The sequence below is a fragment of the Trachemys scripta genome, chromosome 3, assembly GCF_013100865.1.
Source record: "Trachemys scripta elegans isolate TJP31775 chromosome 3, CAS_Tse_1.0, whole genome shotgun sequence".
NCBI classification, from domain to species: Eukaryota; Metazoa; Chordata; order Testudines; family Emydidae; genus Trachemys; species Trachemys scripta.
Window position 1 is genome coordinate 111,210,182 of NC_048300.1, and position 15,716 is coordinate 111,225,897.

Sequence of the window (15,716 nt, forward strand, 5' to 3'; positions counted from 1 at the left end):
ATGAGAGACTGAATTGAAATGATGCCTTTTAAATAATAGATTTTGTGAAGATATTTATGACTTAATAAATTCATTTCAGGCCATTTTCCAATATATCCCAGGCACGTTTACAAATGAAACATTTCAGAATGACTAAAATTAGTTTTTCAGATGAAATGAACAGATATACATTTTACCTCATTGCCAGATTACTGATTGTTTAATTTCTTTAATTTTGTGCACATTCGGTTAAAACTGGTTTTACTTGCAGCAAAATGGAACCAATTGACCATATTAGGATTCTGGCACCTGTACATTTATTTGACTGATTTCAATTTCTGAAAGTCAGTCCAACCCTACAGCTAGAGGATAACTACCCACTTCTAGCCCAAAGTCTGAAACTGGCCTGGAAAAAAGCATAGAACCTGCTAAATCATGAAGTGAGCGTCCTGTGTTCTATGCAGTTGATAATACTGCTAGGGCAGGCATCACCAAATGGTGATGTCACATACAGTCTTCCAAGTTTTTTTTAACCTGTGAGTAAGTTTTGACTCTTGGGAAGACATGGTTTTGTTGGTGTTGGTTATTGCCAGGAAACTGGCTCTACTAGCAAAAGTCCAAAAGAACTTTTTCCAGTACAAACTGCATCGCCACTAGGAGGGAGTGCCAATACAGCTGTTCCAGTAAACTCCTTCTAGTGTAGACAAGGATTTACTCATTTACTTTTACACTTTTCTTCTAGGTAACAGAATTGAATTCCAAGAGTAAGTCCCAGTTTTTAATGCAGAATTTCAACTTCTGCTGCCTCTAAGAAACTGACAATTGTATACAATTGTTTTTAAAAGTATCCTGCTATGATTGCTGGAATGATGTAACTGGGTGTTTGCTGCCTCTTTTCCCTGTAGATGGTCTTGGAAACCAGTCTACTCCTCTGAATGGAAATTGTCAGGTTAAATGTTATAACTGCAAGTATACATGCTGGAATTATCAGCCAAAATACATGTTTCGAGTCTCGTTTTTCATTCAAATTATTCAAACTCAGTTACATTTTAAAGATAAAACCGGAGACAACAGCATCAAAATATTGATTAGTTACATCTTCTGTTTCCCTGAACGCTTTAGATTGTGGTGTAGTGTAGATCTTCCATTAATGCCTAAATGGCAAACATTCATATTCATTTTTTTATTAGGAAACGAAGCAGAAAAAACCTGTACTTAATTATAGTTTCTGCAATCTGAACGCTTAAGAACACTGGAGCTGTCCAGATTATAATACCACATTGGTGTCATTCATCTTCTTTTTTTCCCCCATCAACACACAATGCCAGGAAAGGGACATCTGACATGCTTGTGTAACGCCGACAGACCCCGGTCGTTGTTGGTGGGCAGGATTGAACAAGGTACCTCTGGAGCTTACTGCATGAGCCTCTACCACATGACCTAAAAGCCAACTGGCTGTTAGCCAAGGCTGTAAAGCAGACTCATTAATTGCTCTCTAAGTTGTCTTGGTGCCACTAGATGGGACAGAACACCACACCCAGAAGGGTTATGGGGTTACACTTACAATAAAAATTAAAAAGTGGTCAGAAAATCCAGTTCAAACTGCAGAAATTACCACTGTTCTTTTTTCATTCCTTAAGTTACACCAGGAGGATCCAAGCAGGAAGCGAGTGTCATTTCTCTTTCTAGTCTCTGTTGACCACACAATTTCTTTGAGAGAGAGTCTTCCCTTCTGCCATATGGACCTCGGAGCTTGAGTCTGGTGAATATCCTAGAGCTTGTCCTCTCTCCTGTGGACAGTAGTGCCTTGTTTTTCTCACCTCCTTCAAGCTTGAAGCCAATGCTGTCTTGTGGCTTGGCTAGACCTAGCTACAGAACTGAAAAGAGAAAGAAGGCAGAGGTGGAGGCAAGTGCAGGGGACGAAAAATCAAAAGCCAGGTTCTTCCTGGCTTGTGCACAGGTGCACATGGGAGAAAATATTCAAGAAGCCTTTTCTTCACTCCCTGTAAGAACCAAGCAGAATTGCAGCCTCAACCTTCTGAGGAAGGCAGGGACTGGTTTGCCCCTACTCACTGGGGATGCCTCCTACCTTAAAGGGGGTGGAGGTTGGGGTGGGATCAGTGCTTTAAATTTCCTCCCTGCACTGGCTAGTTGCGTAGGGTCTAGTATTGGGAGCAGGACTGGCTCTAGGCACCAGCAAAGCAAGTACGTGCTTAGGGCGGCACAATTCCAGGGGTGGCACTCCAGCCACTTTTTATTTATTTTGGGGGGGGGGTGGCGCTTCGGCAGTTGCGCTCGGAGGCAGGGTTTTTTGGTTTTGGCTTGGGGCGGCAAAAAACCTGGAGCTGGCCCTGATTGGGAGTGTAGCCTCTGTGTGCTCAATGCTCCAGGAGGCATTCTATCTTCTTAAGGCAGAACATGCCTTAGTGCTGCTTACAGCCCCTTATCTAGGCTGTTCCTAAGCAGCACAATCTAGCCCTAATTTGGAAATAGCTTTAGAAATATCATTGCTTAGCAGTTCTCAAATTATGGTTTGTGGAACACTTGTTTGTAGTCCCTGGCCAACTTGCTGGTCACAGTATGCAAGCACTGGTCTTCGTTTTCAGCTACAAAGTCACATTAAAAGAAGATTCAAATACCTTCCTAATATTGTTTTCTTATGGAAGGAATTGCTGCAGATGCCAGCGGGCTGTTATTCCATCCCTAATGGAAGATAGCTTGTGCAATAACAAACAGAACATACTCCATGACATGACCTCTACGCTAAGATGCGATATGCACTCTGAAAGAGTTTGCCCATCTTGCCACAGATAAATCAAGTGGCAGTTCAGTGGGTAAAAGCAGCACAATTCCAGCTGTAGTAAAGAGCATGTATTACCTATGAAAAACAAACAATTACCAGACTTCAACCCAAGAGCTAACCCTCCAACCAAAATCATTTTCTGAAATATCCAGTGTACATATTAGTCAGGCTTGGACTTTAACATCTTATGCAATCACATCTAGCTCTAAGCACAGTACAATATTCTTGGCTGCCCAAAGGAACAAAGATGGCTTTACTTTTTAAATGGTAGGTATGATCATACAAAGCAATTGTTGTGAAACACTAACTGTTCAAAGCCAGCAGAGGTTTCTTTCCACTATATTAATAGTGAAAGTAATAACAGTATTGTACCATTCATTGAGCTATTTATTAATCAATCATTCTTCACAACTTCCTAAAGGGTCAGGGGAAAAGAAAAAACATGTCACAAATGGAAGGGGCATTTTCCTTTCTATAGCCAGTAACAGCAAAGACAAAGTGAATGATGGGAGATGAGAAAATAGGTGCCATTGTGCTACAAGATAGATTTGTTCTCTGCAAATATGCTTGTTTCTTTAAGTGACAGATCAGCATGATTTGTATAAAACAAATTAAGAACAAAAGAATCAAATTAGACTAGAGCTGTATGAATGTAGGGGGAGCTAGAAGCTAAAATAGGGAAAACACTGACAATCAGGGGAGGCGTTCTATTCTCAAAATGTACAGATGGCTGAGGGTGTGGCACAAAGTGACTCAAATTGAGGTAGCTCTATTGACCTCCATGGGAAGTAAGCACAACTCATGTGCTTAAGTAAAGTTTCTATTAATAGAATCTGACAGCACTTTTTCCCTTCCGAGGGAAACGGTGGGGGCAACGGACCTGTCTGGTTTTAAGATTAAGTTAGATAAGTTTATGGAGGGAATGGTTTAATGGTAAAACATAGTAGCCGAGGAAAACCAAGCAATGGTACGTAAATAGCAAAATGGCCAACAAGGGACAGGCTAGAGACTCTTGCCTACATGCTCGGGGTAGTACTGATCGCCATATTTGGGGTCGGGAAGGAATTTTCCTCCAGGGTAGATTGGCTGAGCCTCTGGAGGTTTTTCGCCTTCCTCCGCAGCATGGGGCAGGGATCACTAGCAGGAGGGTCTCTGCCGATTGAGGTCACTAAAACACAGGATTGGGGACTTCAATGGCAGAGTCCAGGGAAGGGTCATGTGGCCTGCAGCATGCAGGGGGTCAGACCAGATGATCATAATGGTCCCTTCTGACCTTAAAGTCTATGAGTCTATGAGTCTAAGAGATAAAACCTTTCACCCAGTTAAACTACTACTTAGCTCTCCAATTCTTTACTTGTAAAATGCCCAGGATATTGTCAGCTATGCTGAGAGAATGAAGTGAACGAATGGAAATATGAGTGATGTAAGAGTCCATAGTAGTCATTAAACATTCAGAATATGTGGGACACTGGAGGAACATATCCCATTTGTACCTCTATACAGGAGTGGGGCCCAAGCTATATTCATGGAATCATCTCTCGTGGAGCCCAAGTTTTTCATATTTTTGGAGCACATCTGTGTTTGCCATTGGCAATGTATGTTGTTACAGAACTGTCAGTAAGAGACTAGGCTTTCCAGAGTGACCAAAAGACTAGCTCACCCAACCTCAACTTGGAATGGACCACATTATCAGGATACGAGACTTGTGGTCCCCTGATTCACGTGGAAGTTCTCTGGGGAAGCGCCATTGGGTGGAGAGAACTGGAATCACAACCTTAAAAATCCAGGTACATGTACAAGGCAGCATGATCTTTCTGGGCCACCACAACACCAAGAATGAGGAGACCAAGACAACTACAGGCTATGCCAGCCAAGTGACTGAGGAAGCCCACTGGCCAGAATAAGGTACCAAAGCCAGAGACAATATCACATGATCCCCAAACTCACGTTCTAATTCTGATGCTCTGAAGATCAGCAAGCTAAAGAGCCAACCTTTTCTCCAAGTAACTGTTTGTTCCTCTTGTAATCTTCTTGCCACATGTATTATTGATTTTTTCAGCACTTTTGGGGTATGTATGTTACAGAAATAGAACTTACTTTAGAATTAGAATATGTATATGCTATTTTAAAACCAATTCGTGTCATCTTGGGCTATACGTGTATGCAGAAACCACTCTGTCCTTAGAAGTTAATCAATCACTCTCTCTTCCTGACTAATCTAGTCACTGTAGAGTCAACTGTAGAAATCATTCAGCAAATGGCAACCTTGAAGGAGTCTGGGTGCAGTTTCATAAGGTTTCCTGGGATAGTAATGTATAAGAATTGATCATGTGTTATGTTAACTTCTTGATTTAAGTCTTAGAATCATAGAATATCAGGGTTGGAAGGGACCTCAAGAGGTCATCTAGTCCAACCCCCTGCTCAAAGCAGGACCAATTCCCAACTAAATCAACCCAGCCAGGGCTTTGTCAAGCTGGGCCTTAAAAACCTCCAAGGAAGGAGATTCCACCACCTCCCTAGGTAACGCATTCCAGTGCTTCACCACCCTCCTAGTGAAATAGTGTTTCCTAATATCCAACCTAGACCTCCCCCACTGCAACTTGAGACCATTGCTCCTTGTTCTGTCATCTACCACCACTGAAAACAGCCGAGCTCCATCCTCTTTGGAACCCCCCTTCAGGTAGTTGAAAGCAGCTATCAAATCCCCCCTCATTCTTCTCTTCTGGAGTCTAAACAATCCCAGTTCCCTCAGCCTCTCCTCATAAGTCATATGCTACAGACCCTTAATCATTTTTGTTGCCCTCCGCTGGACTCTTTCCAATTTTTCCACATCCTTCCTGTAGTGTGGGGCTCAAAACTGGACACAGTACTCCAGATGAGGCCTCACCAATATCGAATAAAGAGGAACAATCATGTTCCTCAATCTGCTGGCAATGCCCCTAGTTATACAGCCCAAAATGCCGTTAGCCTTTTTGGCAACAAGAGCACACTGTTGACTCATATCCAGCTTCTCGTCCACTGTGACCCCCTAGGTCCTTTTCTGCAGAACTGCTACCTAGCCATTCGGTCCCTAGTCTGTAGCAGGGCATGGGATTTTCCGTCCTAAGTGCAGGACTCTGCACTTGTCCTTGTTGAACCTCATCAGGTTTTTTTACCCAATCTCTAATTTGTCTAGGTCCCTCTGTATCCGATCCCTACCCTCCAGCGTATCTACCACGCCTCCCAGTTTAGTGTCATCTGCGAACTTGCTGAGAGTGCAGTCCACACCATCCTCTAGATCATTAATAAAAATATTAAACAAAACCGGTCCCAGGACCGACCCTTGGGGCACTCCGCTTGAAACCGGCTGCCAACTAGACATGGAGCCATTGATCACTACCCGTTGAGCCCGACGATCTAGCCAGCTTTCTATCCACCTTACAGTCCATTCATCCAGCCCATACTACTTAAACGTGGCGGCAAGAATACTGTGGGAGACAGTATCAAAAGCTTTGCTAAAGTCAAGAAATAACACATCCACTGCTTTCCCTCATCCACAGAGCCAATTATCTCATCATAGAAGGCAATTAGGTTAGTCAGGCACGACTTCCCCTTGGTGAATCCATGCTGACTGTTCCTGATCACTTTCCTCTCCTCAAAGTGTTTCATAATTTATTCCTTGAGGACCTGCTCCATGATTTTTCCAGAGATTGAGGTGAGGCTGACTGGCCTGTAGTTCCCCAGATCATCCTCCTTCCCTTTTTTAAAGATGGGCACTACATTAGCCTTTTTCCAGTCATCCAGGACCTCCCCCCGATCGCCATGAGTTTTCAAAGATAATGGCCAACGGCTCTGCAATCTCATCCGCCAACTCCTTTAGCACCCTCGGATGCAGCGCATCCGGCCCCATGGACTTGTGCACATCCAGTGAAACGTCATGCACTAAGTCATTGCAGGCTGTCTTATAACATCCATATTTTTATGGCAGGCATTACTAACTGGCACTGTTAGTTTTACAAATTCTTTTTCTTACTGTGCAAGAATGGTCCGGACTTTTAAGACATGATGCATTGTTGTTAATTTTGTGATGCAAGCAGCAGGAGACTGCTTTCTGCCTTCATCTCTGTAACTAGAGTCAATTTTGGGGATATGGTTGCTTCCCAAGAACCAGGTACTGATGTTTTTGAGGAGATTTCTGAAAGAGTGGTTCACTTGCATGCCAAATCTGTTCAAGGACTGGTATATATGTAGGCTTGGGAGGATTAGCTTGTTATTGGTAAATGTGTATAAACATCAATTTCACATAGCCAAACCAACAACATAAAAAAATGTTTCCATCAACAACAGAAAATTACAAACAGGCAAAGTTAGAAAAATGCTGCTTGCGAACATTAAATTCAAGTTTGATTTAAGGATATTTGCTTTGTATGTTTAGACAAGGTGTCTTAAAGGTTTATAACCGTTAACTTTTTGAGTGTCTATGTCTACGGTCATTAAATAATTCCTGTCTGACCCCTCAATTTCCCTGCAACTGTGGAAATTTAAATTGATAAAAAACAGGAAAAAAATGCTTAAGACCTATAATTTGTGCAACTGTGAAAATTTACATGTATAGATTTACATACGCGTGTAAACACAATAAATTACACTGAGAAAATGCCTGGCCAGACTCTGGCACTGATTTCTCCTATAACAGGAAACCATGTTTTAAGGCCCTGAGCACTGCTACCATTCAACAGTGGGTTGAAACTATGTCCTGCCTTGTGCAGAAAACACCTGGCTTCAGGACAGACACAACCAAACTCTCATAGCATGGACAATATCTTAGGGTTACCATACATCCGTTTTTTTCCCAGACATGTCCGGCTTTTCGGCAATCAAACCCCCGTCTGGGGGGAATTGCCAAAAAGCCGAACATGTCTGGGAAAAATACCGGCCGGGCACTTCCTCTCCCGCAGCTGCTCTGCTCCTCCCCGGACTCAGACTTTGGCTCTGTTTAAGAGCCAAGCTGCCCGAGCCAGCGCTACCGGCTTCGGGCAGCCCCCGTGCCTCCGGACCCTGCGCCGCCGGAGCAGAGCAGCTGGAGCCGGGGAGGAGAAGTGCCCGGCCGGCGGCTGGGGTCCGGAGGCATGGGGGCTGCCCGAAGCCCAAGCGCTACCGGCTTCACGGTTTGCCGGGCAGCCTCCAGACCCTGCGCTCCCGGCTGGGCGCTTCCCCTCNNNNGCTACCGGCTTCATGGTTTGCCGGGCAGCCTCCAGACCCTGCTCCCCCAGCTGGGCCTTCCCCTCCCGGGCTCCAGCTGCGCTGGGGAAGCGCCGGCCGGGGGCGCAGGGTCTGGAGGCTGCCCGGCAAACCATAAAGCCGGTAGCGCTCGGGCAGCCCTTTTCGCGTGGCCGGGAGGGAGGAGGGGGAGTTAGGTCGGGGACTTTGGGGAAGGGGCAGGGAAAGGGCGGAGTTGGGGCGGGGCCGGGGGTGGGAAAGGGGCGGGGTTAGGGCCCGTGGAGTGTCCTCTTTTTATTTTTTAAATATGGTAACCCTACAATATCTTTACAGACAGTTTTGTGGAACTCTTCCGTTCACATGGACTACCTCCTTTCCATTCATGACCATATAACTTCTCTGTTATAGCCACAGCACAGCACAATCCCTATAGCCCAGTCTGGAAATCTCTATCCTAGAAGATGATGGTGGTGAGTGTTAATATACCAGAACAGGCAATATTTACATGAGTGCCAATCAGTACATTGGAGAAACTAAGTCAAAATTTGCCCCCCCCCCCAAAATGGGGGGGGAGAAATCAATAAGGAAAAGTGTTTTCAAGGTGCCAAGAGAGTATTAAACATTGCTTAAAACTATTAATACAAAAAGTAGTGTACTCTCTATTTACAGAAAGTAGTATAGGGAAATATTAATGTCTCCATTACTGAGAGACATTACTGATTGATGTTGTTCTGATAAGCATACAGATAATATGTGCAAGCATGAAACCAGGATTCTCTTGATACAGCTTGTGCGGCAATAACTGCAAGCACAGAACCACCCAGAGACTATTCAATCCAAATCTTAATTCCTTTTTCTTGAGCACATGATGTTATATTACAAAAGAACAGCACAAGCATGTAGGAACAAAACCAGAAAAGCTTAGACACCAAAAGAGTTACAGCTAGATATATCATATTACAAATAAAAAAAAAGAATACATGACACACAGCATTCCCTTTTACTGGAACAACCACATTTAAAACAAAAACAAACAAACAAACAAACCACACACAGAAGTATATGAAAGTAACCTTCAAAAATTGCTTTCTAGGAGCACTATGTGTATATGCAAAGGTGACAAGGAGTGTGCAGGCAAATCTGATCCTAAGAGGATATCATGATGCAGATCGCAATTAAAACCATGCTTTTGCATGCACACCCATTCCCCGCCCATGTGCTGAACTTGCTGGTAAGGGAGTTTTTAACAGTGGGGCTCAATACTTATTTTTGTTCAGTGTAGAAGCTTGGGGGAGGGGTCGCGGTTAATGTTTTACTAACGTACATGATATAATATCTTCTAATTTTTAGAGGGAAGGCAAGGAGAATATGAAAAAGATTTTGGATCTGAGACAGAGACTGTGTCACACCTTGGTCACATCTTCTGTGACACGTAACTGTGTCCTGGACATAAAAATGTATTGCAATAATAATTCTTTGTCACTATGTTCTGCTTTTCACCCATAGAACTCAAATGGCTTTATGAAGAGGATTAAGTATCATTATTCGTATTTTACAGATAGGAAAATTAAGGCACATATAGACAAAGTGACTTGCCCAGAGTCATATCTAAGGTCAGTAATTGATCTGCTAATAGAACCCAGGCCTTTTGACTCCCATTACAGTGTCAGATACATTCAACAAGTTCTTTGAACTAAGAGCCCACTTTTAGAGAGGCGCAGTGTACAACAAAAGAAATAGTTACTTTTTTTAATTAAATCGGTTATGTGCATACTTTACCGGGTTTTTTTACTATGAGATTTAAATAAAGTCAAATAAAATTAGCTTACCCAGATCAAGCCCCTTTACTATATTACTGCACAGAGTATGTCTGTTAAATAAGAGATCTAATTTTCCATTCAGGCACTTTTTGAAACAGAAAATTGAATATGCTCTTTCTAAACCAAGATTCCTGGAATACTCTACCTTCAAATATGCTGCTAAGCAACAAGCATCCAAATTCCTAAATACTGCCATCTACAACATAACCACATATTTCTACAGCTTTGCATTCTAGTACCAAACCTGCTCTGTTGTAATCTACCTTTAAGCAGTAGGAAGCCTGAAACAAAATTCCTCAAAAACACTGAGTGCTAACATTTCTATACTTTATTGATTTGTGAGGCACATTAGTTGGGTATCAAGCAAGCTTTCTATTAAACTACACTGACTAAGCACATATATTTGCACTGCCTCCCCAGAAAGAGCTCTTATGATCAGTATTTCCAGTGGAAAGTAATAATAAAATACCAGAGAACAATTACAGTCCACATTTATGAGCGCATTCGGTTTCTCTCCATCATCATCTTTGTTTATAAAATTGGCAAAGTTGCAAAGTCTTGTATAACTGGCAATCCATTTAAGATGGGGGGAGTCTGTTTATATCTGGTATCCAACCACATTATATTCTTATTGCCCAGGATTAGCATTATCCTGCTCAAATTTCTTCAGCCTCAGAAAATTGAACTTACTTCTGTGACAAGTGCTTTAGCCACACTGAAAAGCCTGCACAGTTTCAAAAGCTTGCAAGAAAAGTACCGCATTTGGTTTATTGACATTTATTTGCTTAAAATCCAGGGATAATCACTGGTATCTTGCTCTAGTTCTATTTTTTCTTCTGAGTTGTACAAAAAGGATAAAAGATAAAAGACCAGCTCTCTCAGGCTTTAGGCCATCTTGATAAATATTTTAAAATTCAATTCTTATAAATCACAGCCCCACCGATTTCACCTCACCCCATATTCATGTGATGTTAACAACACAGCAGCCAAGACATCCAGTTTTAGGGGAAAATATGCTAACTACCACTTCCCTTTTCAATTCTCCCACCACCCGGAGGACCTTTTGCAGTACCCTTTCTCCTGCTTTCTTTCCAGCTAGGCAATGAGGAGCTGGAGAGAGCTCACAGGGAATCATGCATGCCCAAGGTTAACAGAGCTGACCTCTGAACCCCATGAAGAGAAATCTCAGCATTCATTAAAACCCAGACCAAAAAACCCTGTATACCCAGCCTTCTTCCTTATGAAAGCAGCCTCAGGAGTGTAAACCACTCACTAAGGTTAAAAGGAACAAGTAGCTGGGGGCTGCCCTTCTGCATCAGGAGGCTGGGTGGGGAAGCTAGATACCCCCACTATCCTCTCTCTCACACACTACGCACACTTTATATAACATGTCTGTAAAGGTTGGGATGTCTCTCAAAGATGGATTTCACCAGCCCTCTCACACTCCTCAGGCAGGCCCTGTTCATAATAGGGTGGTCATTGTCCACAGGGTTGATTGCAAAACAGTTTTTTTTTCTGCCCCAAATGTAAACGGCTTAAAAATGCTAAGGCCAACTCTCCTTGTTAAAGTTTCCAGCCCCCTTTAGGAAATGGGAGCAGCAGCTGGCTTAGTCCCCTCAGGCAGTTGCCATGGCCAGGGTGTACCTACTAGTGCTGAAGCCACAACAGCTGCTGCAAGAGGCACTGCCTTCAAAAGCCCACCCTCACTGCTAGGAGTACAGGGCTAGCTCCTGTACTACTAATGGGCATAGTAAAAGGCCAGTTTGACAAGTACAATCTCTTCTGTGGCAGCAATGGCAGCAGGGGGATGCTACAAAGAGCTGCTGGCTGAAATATACTTTAGCAATACATATTATTGCGCTGACTTTTTAAACTGTCCCATGAACACAATCTTTTTAATTAGAGAAAATATTTCACTGTGTAATTGACAAATTGGACAGTTTACACAAATCCTACAAAGCAGGAAAAGAATAAGTAATGCTGTCATATCAAGCTCTTTGAAGAACAGGATCACCTAACATGGTATTTGAAAAGATATATTTAGGAAACAGGGATCCAAAATAAAACTACATTACACTGCAACCTCAATGTAGAGCATTAGAAAAGTCCAGGAGCTGAGCTATATAAATCCATTAATTTTGTCAATCAGCTTCTGTAATAGCAGCCTACAGAATATGCGAATTCCTGCTCCTCAGCAAGCACCAAATATGTAACTACGACGACATTTTACCCTTTTCTTTAAAAACTAAACAGAGGCCAAATTCCCCATTGTGTTACTCCAAGAAAATACATACAGTCCTGTTCACAACCAACATTTTGCCTTCCTTTGGGGCACCTGTTTAATACAATTCTGGTAAGTATCAATGCGGCCTATATTTACTTCAGTAAATTTCATCCTTCCGTTTCTCTGTCCACCCCCATTAAATCGTGTTTTCTAAACATGCCACTCTCAGTGAAATGACAATACTCGCCCTTGTGTTTTAAGAGCCCTGTCCCACCACATGCCGAGATTCCACAACTCCCAAGAAAGCCAATGGGAGTTAGAAGGTGAGTGAAATTCATCCCTGTGCAGAAGGCCTTATGCTGGCCCCAGGCACCTTTTAAATCCTGCATAAGCCTTCAAAATAAACTGGCTTTTTGCACAGTGGTGAATTTCATCCAGTGTAAATTAAACTTTATATAATTGGACCCTGAGATAATTAAGAAATAAAATTAAATACTACCAGTAAGTTTATTAACAAATATTTACTAAAACTGTATAAATAAAAACCTAACAAAAATATCTTGGGCCACATTAGGCGATCAGTTTTTAAATAGAACTCCCCACTGACCGCAATCAAGATCTGTTTAAAAAACAGTGGCATGATCTGGCCTATTGTGACACACTGCTAATGTCACAAGACCAGGATTATAATTTCTCTATGTGGAGAAAGCTCAGAAAGAAGTGAACTGTGAATGAGAAGGCTCTAGTTTAAACAGAGGATTGTTTTATATAGTTTTAAACAAACATAGTGCTTTGCTTTTTAAAAGGTCTCTGTTAATATGTTGCTGTACTACATTTACTGCATCTATGGGGGATGCATAGAAATAGTGAAAGGAAAAGCAGAAATTAGAGTTGCAAGAGTGTAAAATGTTGATCCCAGAAGAAATAGAACTGGAACCAGGACAAGAAGATGGGGAGAGATTTTTTCAAAGAGCTCTCAGGACACCCTCTACATTCTGGATCCTGTTACACACAGCAATCCCTACAAAGCCTTGGAGAGAGATGCAATACCCTCGGCACCCCGGGTATGCTTTTAAACAAGGCAGACACGCATGTCATTAGTGACAAAAGCCCACAATTTACTTTGAGAACTGTTTAATCTCTAAATGGTAAATAAAATCTGTAATTATTCAACAAAATAGGCTTCATTCACCATCCCCCAAACACAGAAAATATGGATGTGTTTAGTATTGTGGCCAACAGGCTTTTATTTACCTTTAAAGTTCCAGTGAACAGATTAATAAAAGATAGACTAAAGTACAAATGATTTATTTGTGAAAGGAATAAAGGAAGCCACACAATGGTCTGGAAGCTGGAGAGCAAGGTAAGGAACATGTTTTATTATATTTAGTACAGTATAGGATAATGCAGACCCCAGCAAATTATAGCGAGAAGGAAAGAAAAACAAACAGAAAACATTTCTTGTATAGAAAGGTTTTTAACACTGAGAAGAGAGGGAACAGAGTCAGTGCTTTAGGAAAGTCTCATTTCCCTGGTTTCCCCCTCACATAAATCAAACCAAATCTCTCCAATTCTGTTTTAAACCAACCCAAATCTATTTCTACATTCAACCTGCAGTGTTGTGTTAAGGGGGCACGACAAGGGCCCTCTCCCCCAAGAAAAGGGAGAAACACAAACACACCAGAAATAACCTCCCCTTGCCCTCAGGTGCTCACTCAAAGTTGATTTACTTGCAGGGAGGGGGTTTGTTGGTTTGTTTGCAGGGGTGGGGACAGGGAGGCTGTATAATCTCTGTAGTCTAAGGAACATCCCTTATTCAAAAAGAGCCCCCAAGGCTGCGCTGCATGTCCCTGGGTCCGGGGGAATGAAATTTCCCCCCTCTGGAGCCTGGACCTGCTGCACCAGGACGGAAAAGCGAAGAGAGCAAAATACAAAGTGACTCCCCAGAACAACCCCCAAAGCTCGCCTCCTGCGGACTCTGCTGCCCTCCCAGGGACTAACCTTGTGCCTGCTGCGCCTCCATTGTCCAGGAGACGGTAAGGCCGGGTCGAAGTTGAGAAGGAGCCGCTGCCTGGCACCCACCTGCACCGCACAGTATCCAGTGGGAAAGGCTCAGCGCTACTGCGGTAGCCGCCGCAAGTGGCCTCTAGTTACCTCTTTCCCCGCCTCCTCCCCTGGAGTCCGGCAGCCGCAGCCGCACGCCCCCTGGCGGCCAGATCCGACTAGAGACGGCAGCGAGCCGGCGTGCTACACTAATGCTGTTCACCTGGAACAGGCAGACCGGCCTCGCCGCCGTCCCCGCCCCACAGGTGCTTGCACCATGGGGGTATCACTCCGGCCTTGAGTGACAGCTGGGAATCCCTGGAATCTCCAGGCCTGGGTTAAAAAAACCAACAAGATGAAAATAGTGTTACTGGACAGAAGTCTTCCATCTGGAAACCACCCCAATGTCCTCTTATAGAGCAAATCTGCCTCCAAGGGACCTGTGCAGGGAGTAGAGCTGGCATTTTACCTGCTTTCTCAATCTATTTTAAGCTACGTAAACGACACATCTTTGTTTAATGACATACTGAACATGAATTCTAAGATTTTTTTAATGAATGTGTTAAAGAGATATTATCAATTTATAAATCACTCCTGTAGGATTTTTATTTATTTATTATTGTTACAAGTAACACCTAAAATGGCTGTAACTGAAAGAGATTAGAGAAATACATTGCTGTTCCTCCCTCCCCCACGATTATACTCTGTACATAGTCAGTTTCTCCCAGTCTTTCACTAGGCAACAGGGAATAGATTTTCCTCTTTTAAAAAAATCTGATTAACTGGCAGGGCAGGGGATTCAGAGGCAGATGTACCTGGAACTATTTTAAAAAATTAGTCAGGGGTTAAATTTTCAAAAGTGCATAAGGTACTTAAGAACATAAGTCCCATTTTTAAATGTCCCGGGGACCTAACTCCCACAATGAAAATGGGCTTTTGATAATCGCAATAGACACATGTCTCTCTCTTTAGGCACCTTTAAAATGTGGCAGTATGGGTCTATGTCACTTTTGAAAATGGGACATACTTCTAAATCACTGAAGCACTTTCAGTAGGACTTAGGAGCATAAAGCCCAGATCCTCAAAGGTACTTAGGTGCCTAACTACTTTTGAGGATCTGCACCCTAAGTGACTTAGGAGCATAAGTTCCATTTTCATAAGTCACTTAGGTGTTTGATGGCAAAATTTTCAAAATCTCATGGTGACAGTGTTCCTTAAAAAGTAATTAATGTATGACACTTTACTGAGTGTCACTGTCAGCTTGGGTGGTTTTACATTCACAGGTTTTTTTAAGTTTTCTCCCTTATTGCTATGTGAAAGACTCACACAAACCACAAGGGGGAAATGACTGTGGTGAAAACAGTGGAAGTGATTCTATGTAGTGCTATTAAATGCACAAAGTGAACAAAATGAAAAAAGAACATATATTTCTAATTTCTTTCAGTTACAGTCATCTTACGTGCTACAAGTAACAATAGTAAGGAAAAAAAATTTTTTTTTAAGTTGCCAGTGACTCTTTAAGACCAAATGATTCAAATTAAACATATAAAATATGCCAATAGGCATCCAGGCTGGAACACCGAAGTTAGTCAGCAATGACAGATTTAGGCCTCAATCCTGAAAATATTTATGCACATGAGCTGTCCCA

At 42.6% G+C, this 15,716-nt stretch overlaps 1 protein-coding gene across 2 annotated transcripts in view; it reads right to left on the bottom strand.

Moving 5' to 3' along the window:
* The window catches only part of TPD52L1 (TPD52 like 1), a 66,046-nt gene extending 51,887 nt beyond the window's left edge, over positions 1–14,159 (bottom strand). For both annotated transcript variants that reach the window (XM_034765741.1, XM_034765740.1), the window contains exon 1: positions 14,027–14,159. In XM_034765741.1, coding sequence (XP_034621632.1) covers positions 14,027–14,048 — 22 coding nt within the window. In that variant the 5' untranslated portion in view covers positions 14,049–14,159. The remainder of the gene's footprint in view (positions 1–14,026) is intronic.
* Between the last annotated feature and the right edge of the window lie 1,557 nt (positions 14,160–15,716).